Genomic DNA, 22,501 nt, shown 5'->3' with positions numbered 1-22,501 from the left:
GGTTTTTCCTGATGTACCAAAACCACTTTTAAGTCTCGGCCAGGCTGGCTGGGACCCGTTTTCCTACCGGATCGGGGCAAATCCTTCATGGAAAGGGTCTTACCGAACTTCTCGATAATATTTTTGACACTGGTGTGGTGCACTTTCACCCGTTTTGCAATTTCGTTGTACGTTACACCACTTTCTGAGCACCAAGTGTGCAGAATTTTCTTTCGCGTTTCCGGATCAATTCGACTCATGATTGAAACGATATACCGTACCGAAACCAATCGATTGCGCAGCTGTTATTGACATGTAAACAAACATGTCACCGCAAAACACGCTGCAAAAAAAGCCATTTCAGAGTAATAACTGTTTGAATGTTGCTAACTACTTATCGATACACTCCTTATTTAGGAGGAAATTACTTTTCTGGTAGGATCAAAAAGTTGTAAAATCACTAAAATAGGTGTGTTGACCTAACTAAGGGCTACAAAAAAGGCCTTTAATTTTTTTCTCTGACAAATCGATGTGAGTTTCGTTTTGGTGGTTGCTCTGGTGGTGGTGTTGCTTGCGAATCTGAGATCGAAAACCGGTGAAACCAAAGTAAGTTTGTATGGCCATCATCTAATAGGACTCAAAAATTGAAATAGTTTTGAGCTAACTGTAATTAATTTCATTAATTCCATAAAATTCTACGGCCTTTTTCTACTATTTCCGAATACTAGATGATGACGGATACAGCTAAACGAACTTCTCGGTTGACAATTTAGGTGTCATTCTCGACACCAGGCTAGATCATTGCGGAGAATGGCTTTTATTTGAAGCTCAATTCATTGCACACAGTACGATCAATGATGCCTTCTGTCAATGTTCCTATCTGTGCGGTAGGCAAACTCTAATCAAAACCATAGAGATAGGGGTAGATGGGGTAAAATGACCCCCTAAGGAAATGTAGCTATATTTTAACTATAGAGAATAAAACGGAAGAGTTTCATGCAATTTTCTGTAATCATTATTTCTCAAAATTACGTACAAATACTAGCTGAATACATAAAAAAATACACGAAATATTTTATTTTCTAAACCCCTTGAAAATTGTCTATTGATATATATGCGGGGCATGACGCTCGATTGTGGAAAACATGAAAAATATACATTCTAAATTACGCGAAGTGACGATTATCTGAACAAAGAGGCAGGATGATCTTAAACAACGGGTAATCCATCAAAACAACGGATTGAAGCTCATGACAACCACGGGGCAATATGCACCCTCATAAAGTTTCTTCTTCTTCTTTAAAGAAAGCTTCAGACTTTTCGTTGACGAAATATTTGCGAAGTGGAAGATTGTTCACTATTATTCATTAAATTGATAACTTATGGATAATTGTTGTAAGCAAATTCTTGAGCATTTTGCCTCACACAATTCGAGTCGTTCTGCCCCCAAAAATATGAGACGATAAATTTGACGATTTTTCTATAAAATTGCAAATACATCGTCTGTATTAGAACTTATTTTAGAAACCCGAATGAGTGGTAAAGAAGTTCACTGGTTACAAAATTAAAATCGTCTTTCTCACCCTAGAATATTACTATGGAACGAACATCAAAAATTACTTATAACAGAGACATAATTGTTTTTTTTAAGTTTTCCAGATATGATTAAACCATCGCTACCAAAATTTTATAGTAATCTGTTGTTATGGCGGACTTTCAGTTTCATTAAAATTTCAGTGAAAAAAATTGGTAACTTTTGAGAAAAGCAAAAGGTGCATTATGCCTCGGAGGTAGTTTTATCCCATCTTCCCATACATAAACTTATACGACGGTTTCAAATTTTAAGCACTATGTATTTCCGACGCTGGATCTTAAAAACTTTTCATTTGAGGCAAAATTTAATGATCTGTAGTAATATTTTTCGTGCCCCCCCCCCCAATATTTCATGGAACTTGCCGCCACTGTACACACCTAGCAGTTTAGTTGTATGTTAAATGTTGCTCTCTCATTGTAGAATGCTTGGTACTTTCTCAAACATTCGTTACTTTCACTCCATACTAATGCTCCACTCACTCACCAATCATCATTCATTCTCTTCTATGCGGATGCAAAAAAATGCATACAATTATTTCCCACATTCAAAATTGTAGATTGAGTGCATATTTTTTATCTTGTTTATAAATCTTCTGTTATACTCTCATGTGTAACATCGACAAAGAGAGAAACAATTAGAGCAGATTAGAAAAGTTAGTGTTTTTTTTTTTTAATTAAATAACTATTTATTGGAATATGAGTTAAAATTAAATTATTAAGATTTAAATTGGGTGTTCAGCCACAAGTGGTGACTTTTCAGCCCTGTTATATATATATATGATTTGGTTATTACCATGAAGACATCATTTGCTTCCGCAATTCTGAGATTTTTGTGTAGGGAAAATTCTAAACCTACTTGTATTGTGTAATGGGGAAAAGGAACTTATATACTAACTTACTAACTAATACAGAGAGCGAATCGATTCAATTGAAGATTGCATCGATTTTTGTCGGAATTTGCTTATAATATTATGTGACATTACATCTAATGGTTCTATATTTGTGAGTCTGTGTAACTCATTTGTACTAAACCAGGGAGGACGCTTCAGAATCATTTTCAGAATTTTATTCTGAATCCTTTGAAGCGTTTTCTTCCTGGTGGAACAACAGCTTGACCAAATTGGTACCGCATAAAGCATGGCTGGTCTGAAAATTTGTTTATAAATTAACAATTTGTTTTTTAGACAGAGCTTAGAATTTCTGTTTATAAGAGGATATAAACATTTAATATATTTATTACACTTTGCCTGGATTCCTTCAATGTGATCCTTGAAAGTGAGTTTTTTGTCATACGTTAAACCTAAGTATTTAGCTTGATCAGACCATGTCAATTCCAAGCCATTCAATTTGAGAATGTGATTATTGTTTGGTTTAAGAAAAGAAGCTCTTGGCTTGTGAGGAAAGATAATTAATTGCGTTTTTGCTGCATTTGGTTTAATTTTCCATTTTGACAGATAATCACTGAAAATATTTAAACTTCTTTGTAGGCGACTGCAGATCACTCTTAGATTTCTACCTGTGGCTAACAGACTTGTGTCGTCACAGAATAGCGATTTCTGACAACCAACGGGTAGATTTGGAAGATCAGAAGTGAAAATATTATACAAGATTGGAGCTACACTCGAACCCTGCGGAACACCGGCTCGTACGGGTAGCAATTCAGATTTACAATTCTGATAGCTAACCTGAAGAGTACGATCAGTTAAATAATTTTGAATCATTTTGATCAAATAAATAGGAAACTGGAAATCAGACATTTTTGCTATTAAACCTTTGTGCCAAACACTGTCGAATGCTTTTTCTATGTCTAGAAGAGCAACTCCAGTGGATAACCCAGAAGATTTATTTGTTTTTATCATGTTCGTAACTCTTACAAGTTGATGAGTAGTTGAATGTTCATGACGAAATCCAAACTGCTCTGGTAAAAAAATTGAATTCTCATTTATATGAGTCATCATTCTTAACAAGATAATTTTTTCAAAAAGTTTACTGATAGAAGAAAGTAAGCTAATTGGGCGATAACTTGATGTTTCTGCTGGGTTTTTATCAGGTTTTAGGATAGGAATTACTTTAGCGTTTTTCCATCCTTTTGGGAAGTAAGCTAATGAAAAACACTTGTTGAAAATTTTAACCAGGAGTCTCAAGGCAACATCGGGAAGATTTTTAATAAGAATATTAAAAATTCCATCATTACCAGGAGCCTTCATGTTTTTGAGTTTCCTAATAATTGATTTAATTTCATCAAAATTCGTCTCAATAATGTCATCGTGTGATAACACTTGGGTTGAAATATGATCATATTTCAGTGAGACTTCATTTTCAATAGGACTCACAACGTTCAAATTAAAATTGTGGACACTCTCGAACTGCTGAGCAAGTTTTTGAGCTTTTTCGCCATTTGTAAGAAGTATTTGATTTCCTTCCTTGAGAGCAGGAATAGGTTTCTGAGGTTTCTTAAGAACCTTAGAAAGTTTCCAGAAAGGTTTAGAATATGGTTTAATTTGTTCAACTTCTTTAGCGAAATTTTCATTTCGCAAAAGAGTAAATCTATGTTTAATTTCTTTTTGTAAATCCTTAACTATGTTTTTCATAGCAGGATCACGAGAACGTTGATATTGTCGTCGACGAACATTCTTCAACCGAATGAGCAGTTGAAGATTGTCATCGATGATAGGAGAATTTAATTTAGTTTGAGCTTTGGGAACTGAAAGATTTCTAGCTTCGATAATATAATGATTCAAATTATCAATTGCTGTGTCGATATCCGCAGAATTTTCTAAAATAGTTTCATGATCCACATGATTTTCAATGTGAGATCTGTAATCCAACCAATTTGCTCTATGATAGTTGAAAATAGAACTAATTGGATTAATTATAGCTTCGTTGGAAAGTCTGAATGTTACAGGAAGATGATCTGAGTCAAAATCAGCATGAGTAATCGGTTCACTACAAATGTGACTTTGATCTGTTAGAACCAGATCAATTGTAGACGGGTTTTTCACGGAAGAGAAACAAGTAGGATTACTGGGATGAAGAACTGTAAAGTAACCAGCTGAGAGTTGATTATGAAGTATTTTACCATTACTGTTATTTTGCCTACAATTCCACTGGACATGCTTAGCATTTAAGTCCCCTATTACGAAAAATTTCGATCGATATCTTGTAAGTTTTTGCAAATCGCCTTTAAAGAAATTTAATTGTTCGCCGGTGCATTGGAATGGCAAATATGCTCCAGCGATGAAATAAATTCCATGAATGGTTTCAACTTCGATTCCCAAGCTTTCAATAACTTTAGTATTGAAAGAAGGTAAAATTCGATGTTTAATTTGCCGTTGGACAAAAATGGCAACTCCACCACCAATTCCAGTAAACCTGTCAAATCGATGAACCACATAATGTGGATTACTTTTCAATTTTACATTTGGTTTAAGAAAAGTTTCTGTCACAATGGCAATATGAATTTTGTGAACTTTGAGAAAATTATAAAATTCATCTTCACTCGATTTCAAAGATCGAGCATTCCAATTTAAAATATTCAAATAATTATTTAACATCACTGTTAAATTTTAAATTCATTATAATATTATTTGCAAATTTCCATCCGATTTGAAATGCTTCAAAAAGTGATGAAGTCGAATTCATTTGGATGATCATTTGAAAAAGTTGATCTTGTAGGTAGATCATTTTATTTTCAGTTATATCGCCTAAATCGACTTCATTTAAAGAAGCGAATGGCATTGAAGGAATATTTGTAGGTAGACTGCCATTAGAAGAAGATGATTTGGCCGGTCTACCTATTAATAAATTGTTTTCGTTAGAAGAAGAACTGCAAGGCGGTCCTGTGTTTTGATTATTTACATTAGAAGAAATAGGAGATAGATTTCTACCTAATATACCAGCATAAGTGAAATTAGAAGAAGATGATGACGAGGTCGATCTACCTGTCAATAAATTGTTTTCGTTAGAAGACGAATTGGCAGGTGCCTTAGAAGAATTTTCAGGTATGTTCTGTAAATTTAAGGTCGTTGATTTGACTTGTTGTCTAAGCGAACGAGCGTTTAAAATTTTTTCCCTGACAGGACATTTCAAATAATTGGATTTATGATTTCCATTGCAATTTGAACATGAAAATTTATCAGTGGTTTCATTCATTGGACAAGCGTCTTTCGAATGCGATTTACCACAATTCAAACACCGTATATCCATATGACAATTTTTGGTTCCATGACCGAAGCCTTGGCAACGACGACATTGCGTTAAGTTTGCAATACGATTATGCCGTTTATAATGTTCCCAATGAATTTTAATGTGGGAAATGAAACGTACTTTTTCTAAAGTTTTCAAATTGTTTACATCACTTCGATTGAAGTGTATTAGGTAAAGTTCATGGGAAATTCCAGAGCGTGGTTTAGAAGTACCATTCGCTCTTTTTTTCATAAGTATTACTTGGGAAGGGGCAAAACCAAGCAATTCTTTTAGTTCATTTTTAATTTCATCAATACTTTGATCATTTGATAATCCTTTCAAGACAGCCTTGAAGGGTCTGTCTGATTTTATATCATATGAATAAAATTTATGAAGTTTTTCGGACAAATATCGAATAAGACGTTCGTAATCTTCCAATCCATCCACCAAGACTCGACATTCTCCTCTTCGTCCGATTTGAAATGAGACTTTTACTTCCGGGAGAAAAGTAGAAAGCTCAGTACGGAATGCTTTGAAGTCGGAAATCATCACCGTCACTGGTGGCATAGATTGATGTTTCTTCCCAGAACGACAAGCGTCCATTTTGGGAATTTTTGAAGAATTTTCTTCTATGTCGCTACAATCGGATTCAGGAAGAATCTCGTAAATATTGTTAGACGGCATAGGATCAACGGTAGGGAAATCCGTCCGTTGTCTTTTATTTTTACATTCAGATTCTATAAGATCGTGAATGTTATTAGAAAAATGTTGAATAACGGATTGTGATTTATTCCGTATTGAATTATTTTTAGCCTTAGGCTTGTTGCCTTTCCGGTTGGACGCAGGCATTTTTGAAATTAATGAAATTTTAAATTAAATTAACTAGGCTAAATTAGTCTTCGATTAGACTCCTAGCTAGCCTTAAAAAAGGCTGATTAATTTCTTAGTCACTCTAATATCACTCTTTGTATCACTTAGTCACTCTAATATCACTCTTTGTATCACTTAGTCACTTAGTTAGTGATTCAGGTAGCCTTGAAAAAGACTGAAGCCTTGAATCAATGAAACTCTAGGTAGCCAGAAAAAAAAATTCCAGGAGCCAAGAGCTATACGCGTGCGGTGCGAACGACTGTTCAACACCGACTAAAAAAAAGTTAGTGTTAGTAGACCAATCATTTCGATATCATTTCTAGATAATTAAAGCCAAGACCAAAGTGGATACAATACGAAATTTTCCGAAGTTTCATTGACGAAGACATTGAAAAAACACAGAAGCAGTTGGTAGGATGTCAAAATACCGATACTAAACAATGATTGACTGGTTACCGGGTGATGCACATTTCCTGCCCAAGTGTCAAATTGTGTGGTGGATTTGCAATAGAAGATACTCGTAGCGTTGGTTCATCTGGACAGACGGGAACCTATTATTCCGATGATTTCTACAGCGTTACTAGTGTTCATTTGGGTATCATAGGTATCATAGTTCGTCCGGCATGGAAAGTGTGGAGCCACCCACCTTCGGCCAAAGTAGCCCATAAAGGGATAACCAAATCGAGGGCCCTCTAGAAACGAAAAACTGGGTACGGGTTTGTCTCTAGTGCTATTTGCGGAGGTGCAGTGGTACCAGCGATCTATGAGAACAACGAGTATCGGAGTAACTTCCATCCCTTCCTTAGTCAACCGCAACCTTTGTTCGTGACCAGTGCCATTGTTAACCATTTTATGATTTTTCTGACTTCTTCACTTCGTTGCTAATATATGTATTAATTGATCTATTGAATAGAGTACAGAGAAGCTGAAATAAATTCGAGACATGTTGAAGCAGGGACAGCGGAAACCTTATTGGGGGTATACTGAATACGCCACTTGGAAATTGTGGGATTCCACACCTGGAAATGCGGTTCAAAGTTCTATCACCCACACTCCCCCCGCCCCCTGCAATTTATCTTAAACACTTTTTCACTTCACACCTGAGTGAAATCTGTTTCACCGTCCCTGCGCTAAAGGATTTCGCAATATTCGAATCGTTGACTGTTTCAAATAGTATTGCCATTGCTCAAACAATGTATTGTCCATTATCGACAGTTGATTATCCTGCCACCGAAAACTACCCTTTGTTCTTCAAGTAATTATGGCTTCGATTTGTGGTCATTGAGGACGAGAGGCATCGTTCTAAAAAAACGGTTGAAGATGACATTGACAAATGCCAGTGGAATATTTTACCTGATCAAGTTTTAAAAAAAAGCTCAGAATTTATCCCAAATTAGCTAGGGAGAAGAACAATGTGGAAGGTTAACTTGATGGATTGGTGTTCGATGCAGATTATTCGAACACAAATCACTGTAACCTTTACGAATATGTACAGGTTTAAATGTCCATTGCTTTTGGCAGATCGTTGCTTGCCACCCGAGGATATTCTTACCGCACTTCAACCAAAAAAAGATTTTTAAAGCTCACCTATAACCCTGGAAGCGGTGATGAGATGTGAGGATCACAACCAAAATTGTCGGCATTTGCCAAAGTAATACCCCCGCCTGTCACCATCACCATCACCTACTAAAACCACAGCCACTCATCGCATATCGATGGGAGGTCCGTTTAGACTGTGCGCTCAAAACCTTATTTTCTAACGATGAGAAACTGTCGAGCGAGGGGAACTGGTTCGAAGCTTTGGGTACTGTGTGAGATGTAAACTTTAACATTTTCAACCCAACCTGCATGGAATCGTCAAATCACATTCCATTATTCACAACGGATAACGACGATGCGTATGACGCGGTTATGAATATCAAATCTTCGCTCAACTCATCGCTGCCGGTGTCGAGATTGCTCACGGGGAAGATGTCAGCAGATGGTCGCGTAGTCCGGGTTCAATCGAAAACCAGTTCGTATGGACCGAATAGTTAGCTGCGTCTTTGAACCGAACCATGAGTCACATCTTGTCTGGTCATTAGCAAGCCTAGAGTACGAATTCTAGTCGAAGTGGCAACTTATAAGCCATCAATTTGAAGGCGGATGCTGAGCTAGCTCAGAGAACTTGTCCTAATCCTTACGTTAAAGTGACCAGAGCTTAAATTGATGGATGCTATAAAAATTATTCGTTAGTATTGGCGAAGCAGTAGATTTTATTAAATTTCAGTTTAAGTGATTTGGTTGTTCATGTATTATTCGATGGGATACAGGATGACCATATCGAAACTAACTTTGTGAGTTAGTTTCAATTGATTTGACGCTTTGAAGAGTTTTGTATATGTAATTTCATAGAAAACTCCTAGTTTCGACGCTATTTGAAAAAAAAAAACTTGCAAATGAATTTTCTATTCAATATCGATGTGCTAATTAAAAACAACTTTAAATTAAAACAGAAGTTGCAGCTATCTAAAGATAATCCCGTGTTTTGCTTCTCCTAAAAATTTCTATCAATTTGAGCGTCCATAATTAGTCGACAGTTTTGTTGTCGCACCTCAATCCTCCACTAAATTTATGCAATGCAGTTACCACATCCGAGCATCTCCCAAGAGACCATCAAATTGAGCCACTCGTAAAATTGCGAACACTGTCACGCGTTAGCCGCCGAGAGGGTAAATCCCTTTTCACTGAGTTTTTTTTCTGTGAATTAACTCAGATTCATTTGAATAAGCGACGAACACAATAAGTGTCGGATGCTTTCAACCATAATAGCAGTGAATAGCTAATAATAGTTTCCCAACTTGCGGGCCTTTTCTCCAACCGAAACGGTATTCATCTCTGGTAGCTGGGGTTGATTTGTTTTTCTCTCAACGTTGATAAGACCTTATTTCGTGTAGAAAGATGTAGAGTACGATGGCGGAAATTATTGTGAGCTTGATTCGGGTATTATTTTGTGTAACAGTTCAATGTCAAGTTCCACCAAAGTAAATGCCTTCTAAGTAAGATATCGAGATGCTATAATACAACAAATGTAACATACTCTATTCTGTGAATACTTTGTTCGAAAATCTCCAAACCAGAGCTCATCAACGATTACACCAAGCTGCTTGGTTGATCAACATCCTGCACTTGGCTTATCCATTCCGGCACTAGGCCGTAGTGGCGCGATCCAGTGTACCCGGCTTAACTATTTGACAATAACAGAGCACGTGTCGCTCTCGTGTGGACGGCCCGAAAATGGCAACCATAACCCCAACCGATGCCGCCGAAGCCTTCGTCAACATCGAGTTACGCTCACGCATCGTCACGAAGTGAAGCACTCGCTCACGTGAAACTTCCACTGTACTTTCGCTCTCACTTCGCGCTTGACGCTGTTTTGGAGTTCTTGATAGGGGCGCGTATTGTAAAACCGGCTTCGCCAGCGCCAGCGCCGATGAGATAATCGCGGCGTGCATCCCTAACGAGAGTGAGAGTTTCAGCCTGGTGGAAGCATCTTTACGGGGCGAGAATGAGAGATCGTGGTGGTGTCACCGCGAGGATCTGTACCCGATCGACCTGAACCCATATAGAGCGCCAGCACCGCGCAAGAAGATGTACCTTGCACGGTGATCGTTCGGCTTGGAAGGATGGAGGTGGGGACTAGGTCGGATTTGAAGATCGCCTTTATGGGTGCGCATCGGACAGCGAAAATGTATTTAAGTTATGTCAGCCTGCTGAAGTCTTTTAGTTGTCACACGGACACGGGTTCTTTTGATTTGTGCGGTTATCAATGAGCTGAGTAGGCGTCAATCCGAAGTGTGGCCCTGCGAACTAAACGACCATAAGGATAATAAACGGATCTAGCGTACTAGATCGATGGACTGTTTTTGACTAAGAACTGGAAATTGAGTGCACAGTGACATTCTTACTGAATATTGTGAACAAACGGACAAGTGTGACAGTGTTTCTGTGTGCAGTTGAGGATTTATTTCTTGGAATGTGAGTTGAACGTTTTTTTTAAATTTATGATTGGAAATTTGACACGAACGTTATTGGACTGTGGTGAGCTACATAAAATCAAACATTTCTGCTGATTATTGTTCAAGAAACTATCAAAATTATACAAATAGAATGTGTGTTTAAGAACGTGTTTCAGTATAATGTATTACAAATACTACGTCTAGTTTGTAGCACGTTTTCCATACTATTTAATTAGTGACTTCGTAGCAAATGTGAGTTCAACTATGCATTAACAGGTTGTGCAAGTGTATATGATTTGATATCAGGAACTCTGAGGATAATGTACAACAATGCCGTCTAATTTCAATAAACGACTTCTGGGGTTTCCTCTAAATAATTTACATAATTGACACGATTTATTTGTTCAAATGGATATTGATATCATACTACTTGAACTGAGATGGACAATTTATTTTACCAGTTAGATATGCCAAAGAAAAAGTTATTTTAGCATCTCGAATGATGATTTGTTCAAACTTGTCTTGAATAAACAAAATTTGTTTCCTAACACTCAGGTGAATATTTATTATATATCGTTAATAGTGGATTCGCACAAGGACATATAAATTATTCAAAAGTTTTTGAATTTATTATTTCAATAAATATGACATAAAATTCGATACGATCAATATTTGAACACCAAAATATCTCTACAATGCATTTATTTGTTTATCATATAGGGAACTTTCAGCTGATTTCATATACTCTTTGTACATAAGAAATAATTTTTTGTTACGGTAGCTTATTTGTGACTAATTTGCAACAAGAAATTCGAGTGATTGTTACTATCATCTAACGATTTGCGTAACTCGAAAGCGCAGTTTTGACTAGTGGTTAGCGACATATTGGAGCCCGGTCAAAAAAAAGTTTGATACCATGATGAAATAACTTATCCATGACATGAAAATAATCTTACTAAATCAACGAAATTGCTTTTGAAATTACAAACTGAATACAAATTTTGCAACGATTTTTAAACTGTCGAGCGAAATTCAATTTTAATCAAGTGTTTTTTTATGCGTCTTGAATCTAAATCTGTTTATAAAGATATGAAAAACAAATAATGAAATTTCCTTACGTTCCAAATGCTAAAAATTATTACATGTACTGAATGAAGGAAAATTACTATTCAACCACTTATTATATTGGTTGTTTCGAAAAAGTAATATTCTTATTTTATTCATGTTTCGCCTACTACTTGCGACTCCATAATGTGTTCGCACATTATGCACAACGCAGATTTGCGTTTTCACTATTTAAATTAACACAGAAATTCAATCATAAGTAAAATTGGAAAAAAATGGAGACGGGTATAGCGTGATGGGTTAGTCGATGTCTCTTACACAGCCCACCTGGGTTCGATTCCCAACCCCGCACATAGGGTCAGAAAATTTTCTTGGCCTGAAGAGGCGAATGACCATAAGGTTATAATCTCTATAATTGAAACAAAAAAAAATTGGAAAAATTCATAGTGTGAAGCTCTAGTGAGACTCTTAAGATCACAAGACTGCCCATTTCTCAATTATGTCACAGACGCACATTATGTAAGTTTAAGTTTTTATATTTACCCAAGCAACTCAGAAAAAAAATAATGAAATCTACACGACATGTAAATCTTTAGTCATATGTATTATATTTAAGGATTATATTCAATTTTCTGCTTTAAATATGTGCATGAAAACGGATGTAAGGAGTGTATCGAAAAATAGTTAGCAACATTGATTAATGAATAAAAAAGCGAAAAAAAAAATATTTTGCATCTGTTTTCGATATATTGTAGAAAAATTACATTTTCATGCATTTCACTGATTATATTGAAGAAAATCCTAGTTTCTGTGAAACGCTCGCACTTTCGACTTGACATTATTCATTGAATTCTGCACAGTTACTTTTGTGACTTTCCTGGTGGCAGCTGTCCAGTTTTTTTTGAACTCCTGCATGTTTTGGGACACTGTACCTTCCTTCCGAAATTGACAATTGCCCAATACCTTTCAATTGGCCGAAGATCCGGGCAGTTCGGTGCGTTGATGTCCTTTTCCACGAAACATTTTTCCTCGTACACCTTGGCGTTAATTGTGCCCTTCGTGAAGAAAATCGACGACCGCAAACCACAGGTACAAATTGTTTACCAGACCAACACCTTCTGCCCAAACTTGCCTGTACCAGGGACTTTTTCGGCACCTTCTGTTTCTTGTACGTTTTCAGGGAGTTCCGAACTTTGATCCGTTGTATCATCCCGATGCTGGTGTTGAAATGCTTGGCCAAATTCCGCGTCGACGCCGATGGGTTTTTCCTGATATACTCAACCACTTTTGAGTCCCGGCCGGGCTGGCTGGGACCCGTTTTCCTAGCAAATCGGGGCAAATCCTTCATGGAAAGGGTCTTACCGAACTTCTCGATAGTATTTTTGACACTGGTTTGGTGCACTTTCACCCGTTTTGCAATTTCGTTGTACGTGACACCACTTTCTGAGCGCCAAGTGTGCAGAATTTTCTTTCGCGTTTCCGGATCAATGCGACTCATCATTTAAAATATAAACCGTACCGAAACCAATCGATTGCGCAGCTGTTATTGACATGTAAACAAACATGTCACCGCAAAACATGCTGCAAAAAACTGTTTGAATGTTGCTAACTACTTATCGATACACTCCTTAAATTGAGAAAATATTTTTATGCGTGTTGAAAACAAATATAATATTGATATATGAGTGAAAATTCGGAAAATTACATTGTAATGGATTGAAGATACTGCTTCCCTCTTCACTATTAAGTCATCATATCATAATATTTGTACTGTGTAGCGTCAAAAATGAACTATTTTTACAATCATCATGCTTTCGTTCAGTGTGGATAATTAAATTTTACGTCGCGCTTCAAAAGTTGAGCATATATACCTCAAATATTTGTCGTTCTTGTAAAATCCAGTCATAAAGAAAAATTGCGATCTACGGGAACTAATTCTAGAACGCTTGCGTTGTTTATTCTATACGCAGACGCATTTGTGGGATACATTTGTATAAGAGGTGGATAGGTACGCAGTTGTTTAAACATGAACCTGTACCCGATAAATAAATGAAAAGTTTTACCCGTACCCGACCGAACCCGAAAAAATTCCGAAACGCAAAAAAAACGAAGCCCGACCAAATTGTTTAACCCGAATCCAACCCGTATTCGTTGAAAATTAAAAAATCGATATCCGTATCCAATAAATACATATTTTTCTGTACCCGAACCCGACCAATACCCTTCGGGTTCGGTCGAGAATCGGGTACAAATACCCGAAACCCGACCATCTATAATCTGGGTCCATGAATCGAAGTCTCTCTGAAATATCTAACACTTGATTTATATTGATTTACATTAATTTTTGTGGCGACATAATTTTTTTTAAATTGTTTGTTTGACAAATGTTAAATGCATTTTGAAACAGTTAAAAAGTGTGTTTATTCCTATGTATTTGTGAGCACCAAGTGTTTATTAACGCTATATGCAGGTTGAACTATTGTATATTACATATGCGAATGATAGGAAGATGAGAAATCATGTATTGCATGGCGTAAACATTTCTATACAAATCATGTTTCAGAACTACGAACGTGAAATCCAAAATATCACCATCGTTTCACTCGTAGGGTAAGGGCTCCCTATTTCATCTCATTTGTAAGGACGTCGCCTTCAAACCCCGATTTAGCCACTAAAATCACTGTAACTATTTCATATTACTGCTTCATTCGCCTTGCTCCACGTTCAGAATTGATTCACATTTCTTGAAAATTCAACTAATATTTATAAAACAGCTGAAAACGCTAATGATGTTTTCACTACTCTGCTCCTAATTTCATCTCAATGGATTTTTATCCATCCAACCGTTGATCTTTTATTCATCCTATAAATTAGCAATGGCGACAGCAATCAAAACAAAATATTCCACTATTACACTCTCACCCGCATACGCATGGCTGCCAGATGGCTGACTAAACGCTGCCAGCTGGAAAAATATGGCTGGGCAGACATTCTGGTGACCGACTGCCTCACCGCTGCCAGATATACAACCCAAACGATACAACCGTACCCACCAGGATTTTTCCAGATTATTATTATTGGTAAAAAATTTACTCGTCGAATTATCTAATTATTGGGGCAATGACTTACGGAGATCTAAAGAACTATCTTTTAACAACATTTTATTAGTGAAAACAGATAGAACAGATATAGACTTTGTATGCAAAGTAATACATATTTTCTATAAAAATATCTGGCATCTCTGTGCACAGCCGATGAAACACACACACACTTCACAGCGTTATGTTGGCGTATAGCGGAATGAAACCAGTGCTACTAGATTTGCCACAATGGTTATTTCACTAGTATTTAACACGTTCTTTCTGGTAATATTCGAAGCTGAAACAGTTTTATTGAAATATTAATATCAATAATATAATTATACTAATGTCACGGATACCAAAAACATACTTTTTGATGATAATTTGAAGAAGAAAAACAATTTTTGTTTTGTTACATTATGAGATAAATTGGCAACTTTGCGAAACCAGATGAGATGAAAACAAAGCGCAATCAAGTGAACGAAGTGAAAAACTTTCATCTCATATTTTTGAAGACTTTTATTGCTTGTCGGGTAATTTTTGAAGTTTTTAATCGTTAACTAAACAAGTGGCAAGTGAACATAACTAATTATGAAGTCATCCAGCATTCAGTGGTAGTGTAATTGTGCGAAATAGTGATCATGTTTTGAGACGAATCGATTAGTAGATATTCAGAAACATGACGAACTGTAAATATTGAGACGAAAATGTGTCCTAAATTGAAAAGTGAGTTTGTTTTAAATGAAAAAAAAGATCACCGAAGAATTTAAAACCATTTCTTTCAATAGGAAAGTGTGACAATAGCTTTACACATCATTTTAAAACATTTCACAGTTTGCTTCCGGTAGGTTGTAAAATATTATTCATGTTCAAAGTTATGAGGTGAAGGGATGAGATGGAAATAGGAGCTCAGATGAAATAGGGAACCGTTGCCCTATATGCCTACCGTATTTGTACTGATTCAAATTCAAATAGCTACAGTGTTGTAGCTAATGAAATCCTTTACATTTTTCTCGCTCTAAATAGATATTTGGCTCACAAGGAATAAAATTAAAAAAAACGTAAAGCTACATGATTTATTCTTTCTGTGTATTTTTAAATTATTAGATGAATGGAGCAGAAGAGATGAATATGAATGAATGGAATACGGTTTAAAATCTGTTTCTTATCACAACTACTGAACGAGCATAGAGTTGTTCGTGACTTTTGAATTAGACTTAAGATTAGCTATTTTGCTGTGATTTTAATACTAGTTATTTTACCCGAATTGACTGTTTTGCTGTGATGCTCAAATTGACTAATTTGTTTTGATGTTGTGTCTGGGAAAAATTCAAAGATATTGATACCAATGAGAACGGAACGTCCTTAATTATGAGATTAAATTGACGGAAAATATATAGGTTCGAGAACTATTAGCAAAATTTCGAGATGCTGTTTTTTCGGTAATTTGTTGTACCGAACTTGCAAATAAATTTTAAGTGTAAACACACGCACGCATTAAGCATGTCAAAAATTAATTTCATAGTTAGTTGAGCCGTATTTGGCATCGAAACAGATACAAACAATTTTTTCGTTTTCGTCGTTTTTTGTTCGAGAAAATCATTATTCGTTTACAAGATGTAAAGAAAGTGCAAGAAATCCGATCTAGCAAAAATGTCTGTGTAATATACGTTCAATTCTTTTCTGAGCACGAATCGATTAGAGTCATTCTCAAATGCTATTGTACATGGAAAATGATACATTAGCAGTGCGAGTGTATGTGCTTAATTCGAATAAAAGCAAGGATCATGTTATTCTATAATTAATTGCTGTATAGTTTCTATAGTATCGACTGTTCTCATTGGTATTTTTTAATCATCAAAGAACAATATAATGACAAGGTGTCAAGCGAAAAAGTGATTGACCCTCTCAAAACTACAGTAACGACAGAAGGAGCTTTTTGAGGTGTTTAACTATATAAATCTGAACTCTTTTGAACTGTACTCTAATAAGTTTCGAACATCGAACCTCGACCGATAATTTTGGCAGCCGAAATTTTTGATTTCATTTTGTCTTAGGGAAAATAAATGACGTTCGCATTGACACTTTATTTTTTCGAAAATTTTTTTTAAGCATTTATGTCCACGTGCCAGAAAGTTACAAGCAAACAGGAATGTCTAATTTTTTTCGACGTCAGTTTTCTGTTAGCATTTTTGCCCGCCGTTCCTGTTACGATTAATTCGATGTTCTGAGGCAGTATAATCAAATTCATTCAGAAATTTTATTTCTAACCAGAATATAATAATTTCAAGTCAGTAGGTGCTTGCTTTAAATCATGCTCTGAGTTGTTTCAAAAAATCTTAAGTGTATAAAAATCAACATTTCAAAAATAATATACCACCATAAGAATCTCGTGCTCTTTTATTCTGATATTCATTTTTCTTCGTGTAGAATCAGAAAAAGAAACAAACAAAAATAAAACAAATTGGTCTCGAGCCGAAACACGATTCGAAACGAGTGGCGCTTTAGATAGAACAAGTGATAAAAGCATCGTAAAACACTCAATAAAATTCAGCTATTGATTTATAAACGACGTAGAGATAATACATAATTTCTGTCGTGTGCACTTTAGAAGTATACCGATAAATTTGGGTAGAATACTCTATTCAAATTTAATTGATCATGGTTATTATGTTAATTTGTTTGAACATTTCGAACGAATTAGATTAAATGAAAATGTCGAATAAAATCTTACAGAAAAGTATTTTTTTTAAATTGGTCATAAACTTCTCTACTGGTTCTAACGACAACAACAAATTTGCTTTAAAGCTTAATTCAGTTACTCTATTGATCTAAAATGCTACGTAATGTAGCGGTTATTAAACTTAAACTTCCAGACAAATTGGTACACAAAAAACTTTAACTACAGACATATCCAGACACATAACATTTTGTCAAAACTGTACCTTAACTACTAGTTTAAGCTCATTACCGGTTAACCTGTTATTGGAATCTATTTTCAGTAGCGCTCGACTTCTTAACCGTCGATTAAGTAGCAAAGGTTGTATGAACAGTTTATTCAGTTGCGAAACATGCAAGTTAATCATGCTTTGTTTCTCCTGAACCCATCATTAGCATGAAACTTGCTTGAGCAGATCGCAGATACTGCCCATCAAGCTTTGCTCCGATTTTTAATAGTTTTTGCCGGCCTTATTACCCCGCCTAAATAATTGGCCCGGAGAAAAACGCGCTGAACTATCACCTTATGGCCTAACTGTATTCTTTCGGTTGGGCAAACCCGAAAAATGAGCCACTCTCTTTTGCGGAATATACCTCAATAGAATCTATTCTGTTTTTTTGTGTTGATAAACAAACTGTTTTATTAGGTCTGTTAAATTTGTTCACACTGGTGCAACAGTTTAAAAAGAATCGTCTATTTTGAACACCTTGGTCTGCATAGAGAAATTTAATCATGAAAGCCCACCGCATTTGTATTTCATTTAGAGCTTTGATTTTTTCATGCATACAAATTGCTTATTAAAGAATAAAATATGTTGCATTGTTGTGTCAAGAGATTTTATTCGAGTTAGAATGTTATCAGTAAGTAATAGGTAAGCGAATTCCATCGGAAATCTTATGCTATTATGGACAATTATAATTCTTTGCAATGAACTTGTGCTCACTGTTTATTCCTAGAGAATTAGATGTTTTGAAGCGTCTGGGAACAAAATAGTGAGCGAGTAAGCGAGTTAGTGAGTAAGCGAGTAAGCTAGTAAGCGAGTAAGCGAGTAAGCGAGTAAGCGAGTAAGCGAGTAAGCGAGTAAGCGAGTAAGCGAGTAAGCGAGTAAGCGAGTAAGCTAGTAAACGAGAGAGCGAGTAAACTAGTTAGCAGTAAACTGGAGTCGGGTTTGTCCCAAAATTATATTGATATAACTAATTCTGATGAGGTCAAACCAGACACATTAATCCTTAAGGGCACTCAAAGATGTTGTGATTAGTTTCAAATTACTGTTGCATTAATTCAGCCATTTGTAGAAGCCGCCTTACCTTGATTGGACCATTTGTCGCTTTGTGATCGATTTGATAAAAAATGTTGTCTTTCCCATAGAAGGCTAATCCGACTGTCCAGGCTCGAATGATTTTTGTCCAGTCGTTAGGTGGATAGAGTCCGGGTTTTATTTTTACACTTCTCATTTAGGTGTCGTTACCTCATCGATGCAACGTTTACTTGTTGGATGACCAAGAGCATTCAGTGTGAAAATGTCAAAGCTCATCATTATCGTTAGACTGTGCCTCGTAACCCGGCACCTTTTGTTGTAGTAGAACTTGTTTCGCGGTCTGCTGATGAAGATAGTACATAATTATAATTGATGAGAGTGACATAGTGTTCACTCGTTTCGACTGCGGTATAAATCGTAATCTGTCAAATTGGTGGTTACTGTTTACATTAGGCGCGATATGCTAACTTTAAACATTACTTTCTTTACTTTTGAATAGAAAAGGAAATGTCATTACAAGTTGTTAGCACATCCACCCTGACTGAATCAACAGTGCGAAAAGTTGTATGATTATGGTGTTATTTGAACTATTCAACATACGGTAAGCGTTACTACTTACTTGAAATCTCACATCCATAAAAACTACAGGCAGTTTTCGCGCCCCAACAAAAGATGTGTCCTATGACGAACTGCAACCGTATAGCTTAGTAAATCTGAACTAGCGTAATGGTAAGATTTGATCGAATACAAAGCACACAAATAACACTTTTTTATGATAAATTCACCTAGTAAAAGAATTTTGAGGCATCAAAAGGTTTTTTCTATTTCGATTACTGTCTACGGATTTCCTAGATCAGTAACAATTTGTCATAGTGGGACGACAACTTTAATTTTAAGATGCAATTAAAAGTTTCGCGAGAATTAATAGAATAGTGAAGATCAATAACACTCTATTCCACTGTCCTACCTACTGTGGCCTAACCGTAACCCGTATCAGAGACTGGTTGCTAGATCATCTGCGGCTCAATTTTCTCGGCAGGTGAGCGCTTTCGGTTTATAAAACAGATATGCAAGCAAAGTAAGGATATCGTGCTAAAGAAGAGAGCGGTGCCCTAACGAAAAGCATACAATCATTATGATTTTCTTCGATCCTATATTTTTATGATGGTTTTAGCGTTCAGTGTCAAACGTACGCATGGCCTACCTCGATTTAGTGTCGATAAAGTTGGATTCCACCGATAATCTATTGGCGTGAGAACTTACATTGGAACGTTTTAAATGTGATGATTGGATTTCGATTGGTCGCCCGTTATTAGATGTATTTTATAAAATCTTACGAAATTAATTATATTAATTTTGAATACGGTCGATGAATGGTAACCGAGCAGAAATTATATACACAAACTTTACTATTTAAATCATATATTACTATTCATTCGTAAAGAAATGTGGTATAGAATACACTCTTTTAGAATCATATTTATGTAATCGAGATCAGATTTGGCACTATCGAAACACATATATTTATGTAATTTCAGATGTTGTTAGTAGGGCTTACAATTGGGACAGCCTTTTTTATCTTGTTCATAAAAAACATTTCTTTCTTACTACATTTATCCTTCTGTCAAACCAAAGCCTTGGTATTATATTCCTTTTGTAGTATTCGACCTTCTGTTTCAATAGACTCCGCATCTGCGAGCGCACAAAACCTGGTACTACAATCCTACTGACACTAAGAATCCTTCAAGGTCGGGACTCAAACATTCGACACCTGGCTTGTAAGACCAGTTCCCTATGCATTGAACCGCCAACCCGTGTAATTCTATAGTCGTATTTGATCAATGTTCGTAGCATGACAATCACGGGATCAATTTTCGATTATAAACTAAAAATATTATTGGACATTCAAAAATACAAATGACCTTTTTATCAATTATAATTATAATTGGTCTGCGTATAAACCGTCATCTCATTTGGCGAACAACCACATGATTTTGCTGAGCACTTGCCGAATTCACAATTGGTGAATGTGGATGCGTCCCCGAAGATTAATTCATGATTCATTGTTTGTATGTATTTTACATTTTTTTTACTTTTGTAAAAATATCTATACCGATTGTAGGAGACAGACGCCACACTACCTTAATTTTTCACCAAAAACGTCCACTCTCACGAACATAACTAACAAACTTGCTAGAAGCTTCACGCGTAGATTCGTAAGAATTTACACGACACTGGGAAAATAATTTACAAATACAACGCTAAGCATTTAATAGCCTCCGCAACGTGATCGAAATTCACGCTCACATATACACTCGCGCCAATACGTCGAATCGATTCATGAGGTTCGAAAATGCGGCATTTATACCGACGCGATGTCTCTCCCGAATTTGCCCTATCCTACGACAAAATGAATTAAGTTGCGTCCAGGTGTCTTCGACGTTGCACTGTTTCTTCAATACAGGGTTATTATCATCATGTTTGCATCATGATTGGAGAAAGTGTTCACATAGAATATATCACGCGTTTTTTTTGAGAGCGGCCAATAAGCCACCCGTCAACTTCCACTTTCGAAAGAAATTGCAAGCGAGCTATGAAAGATAGAGTATTAAATTTAACACCAGACGAAAGAGAAAACTTTTCTCTACCGTTTACTATTATGATTTACTCTCAGCGAGTGCCGAGTCATTCGAGATTACTCTTCAAAGCGAATGTTGATGGATGGCTTATTGGCCGTTCTAAAAAAATGCGTGATATGTTATATTCAAAATGATGGTTTTCACGTTTATCGTACGATCCTAGTCAGGTTTGTTAGCAACTCAAAATGATGGTTTTCACGTTTATCGTACGATCCTAGTCAGGTTTGTTAGCAACTCAAACATTTTTTCAAATTATTCTATCAAATAATACTTGAATTAGAAAATAAATTGGTTGCACTGCCAACGTTCCAACCCAAGTAACCAGTAAGCTAACAATTGCTGTGAAATAGCCTTTTGTGAGCACCAAAAATTCTTATTGATCTATGTCAGCAATATGGAAGCTTTTATGTTGTAAATCAATCAGAATTCAGCTTTCTGAATTCACACTAGCCATAAGTAAGCAGTATATATGAATAGCCGTATATTTGGCCAACGTCGTCCCTAATTCAGTTTTAAGAGTGGCATTAGTATATGCTTAACGATTGACAGGGTAGCCAGCAGAGATGGCAGATATTTTCAAATCATTTTTTTTCTTGTAAATAATGTACATTTTTCTGTACTCGATAATAAAACCGAAATTATCACAACGCTATGATTTTAAGATAATAGAGCCATGTCATTCTAACACATTATAGTTTTGGAACGAGAAATTGAATGAATGAAAGAGTGGATGTTCATTTATCCTCGACTTTAACCGTTTGGTCTTTCGCCGAGGTGATGAACGAGAAATTAAATAAGTATTCATTTCTAATATCTTCGCATTTCATTACAGCGCTCACGAAAAAACATAACGCCGAATTGTATTGTTAGTAATTTTTTCAATCAAAATCAATAAATTTTGGTTTCAATTCTTAATCGGGGCATTCTATGATTTTTTTTTGCTTGTCTCTATACAAAGGTGATAAAATTACTGGAAAAACCGGCCTTCGAACAGAGCCTGGGAGACCCATAGTGTTATTCGAGTCAGTTCGACGAGATCAAAAAATGCCTGTGTGTGAGTGTGTATGAATGTGTGTGCATCATTAAACGAATTTTCTTCATGTTCAATTTTCTTG

General features: G+C 36.0%; 2 protein-coding genes across 3 annotated transcripts in view; one reads left to right on the top strand and one right to left on the bottom strand.

Moving 5' to 3' along the window:
- Positions 1-18,943, bottom strand: part of LOC131428749 (gustatory receptor for sugar taste 64a-like) — a 76,392-nt gene extending 57,449 nt beyond the window's left edge. Inside the window, exon 1 of the mRNA XM_058592792.1 lies at positions 18,797-18,943. Coding sequence (XP_058448775.1) covers positions 18,797-18,943 — 147 coding nt within the window. The remainder of the gene's footprint in view (positions 1-18,796) is intronic.
- The window catches only part of LOC131427346 (mucin-2), a 96,937-nt gene continuing 84,841 nt past the window's right edge, over positions 10,406-22,501 (top strand). For both annotated transcript variants that reach the window (XM_058590461.1, XM_058590460.1), the window contains exon 1: positions 10,406-10,644. The gene's annotated coding sequence lies outside the window, so the exon portion shown is untranslated. The remainder of the gene's footprint in view (positions 10,645-22,501) is intronic.

The sequence above is a fragment of the Malaya genurostris genome, chromosome 2 (genome assembly GCF_030247185.1).
Source record: "Malaya genurostris strain Urasoe2022 chromosome 2, Malgen_1.1, whole genome shotgun sequence".
Classification (NCBI taxonomy): Eukaryota; Metazoa; Arthropoda; class Insecta; order Diptera; family Culicidae; genus Malaya; species Malaya genurostris.
This window is presented reverse-complemented; position numbering and strand designations above follow the sequence as displayed.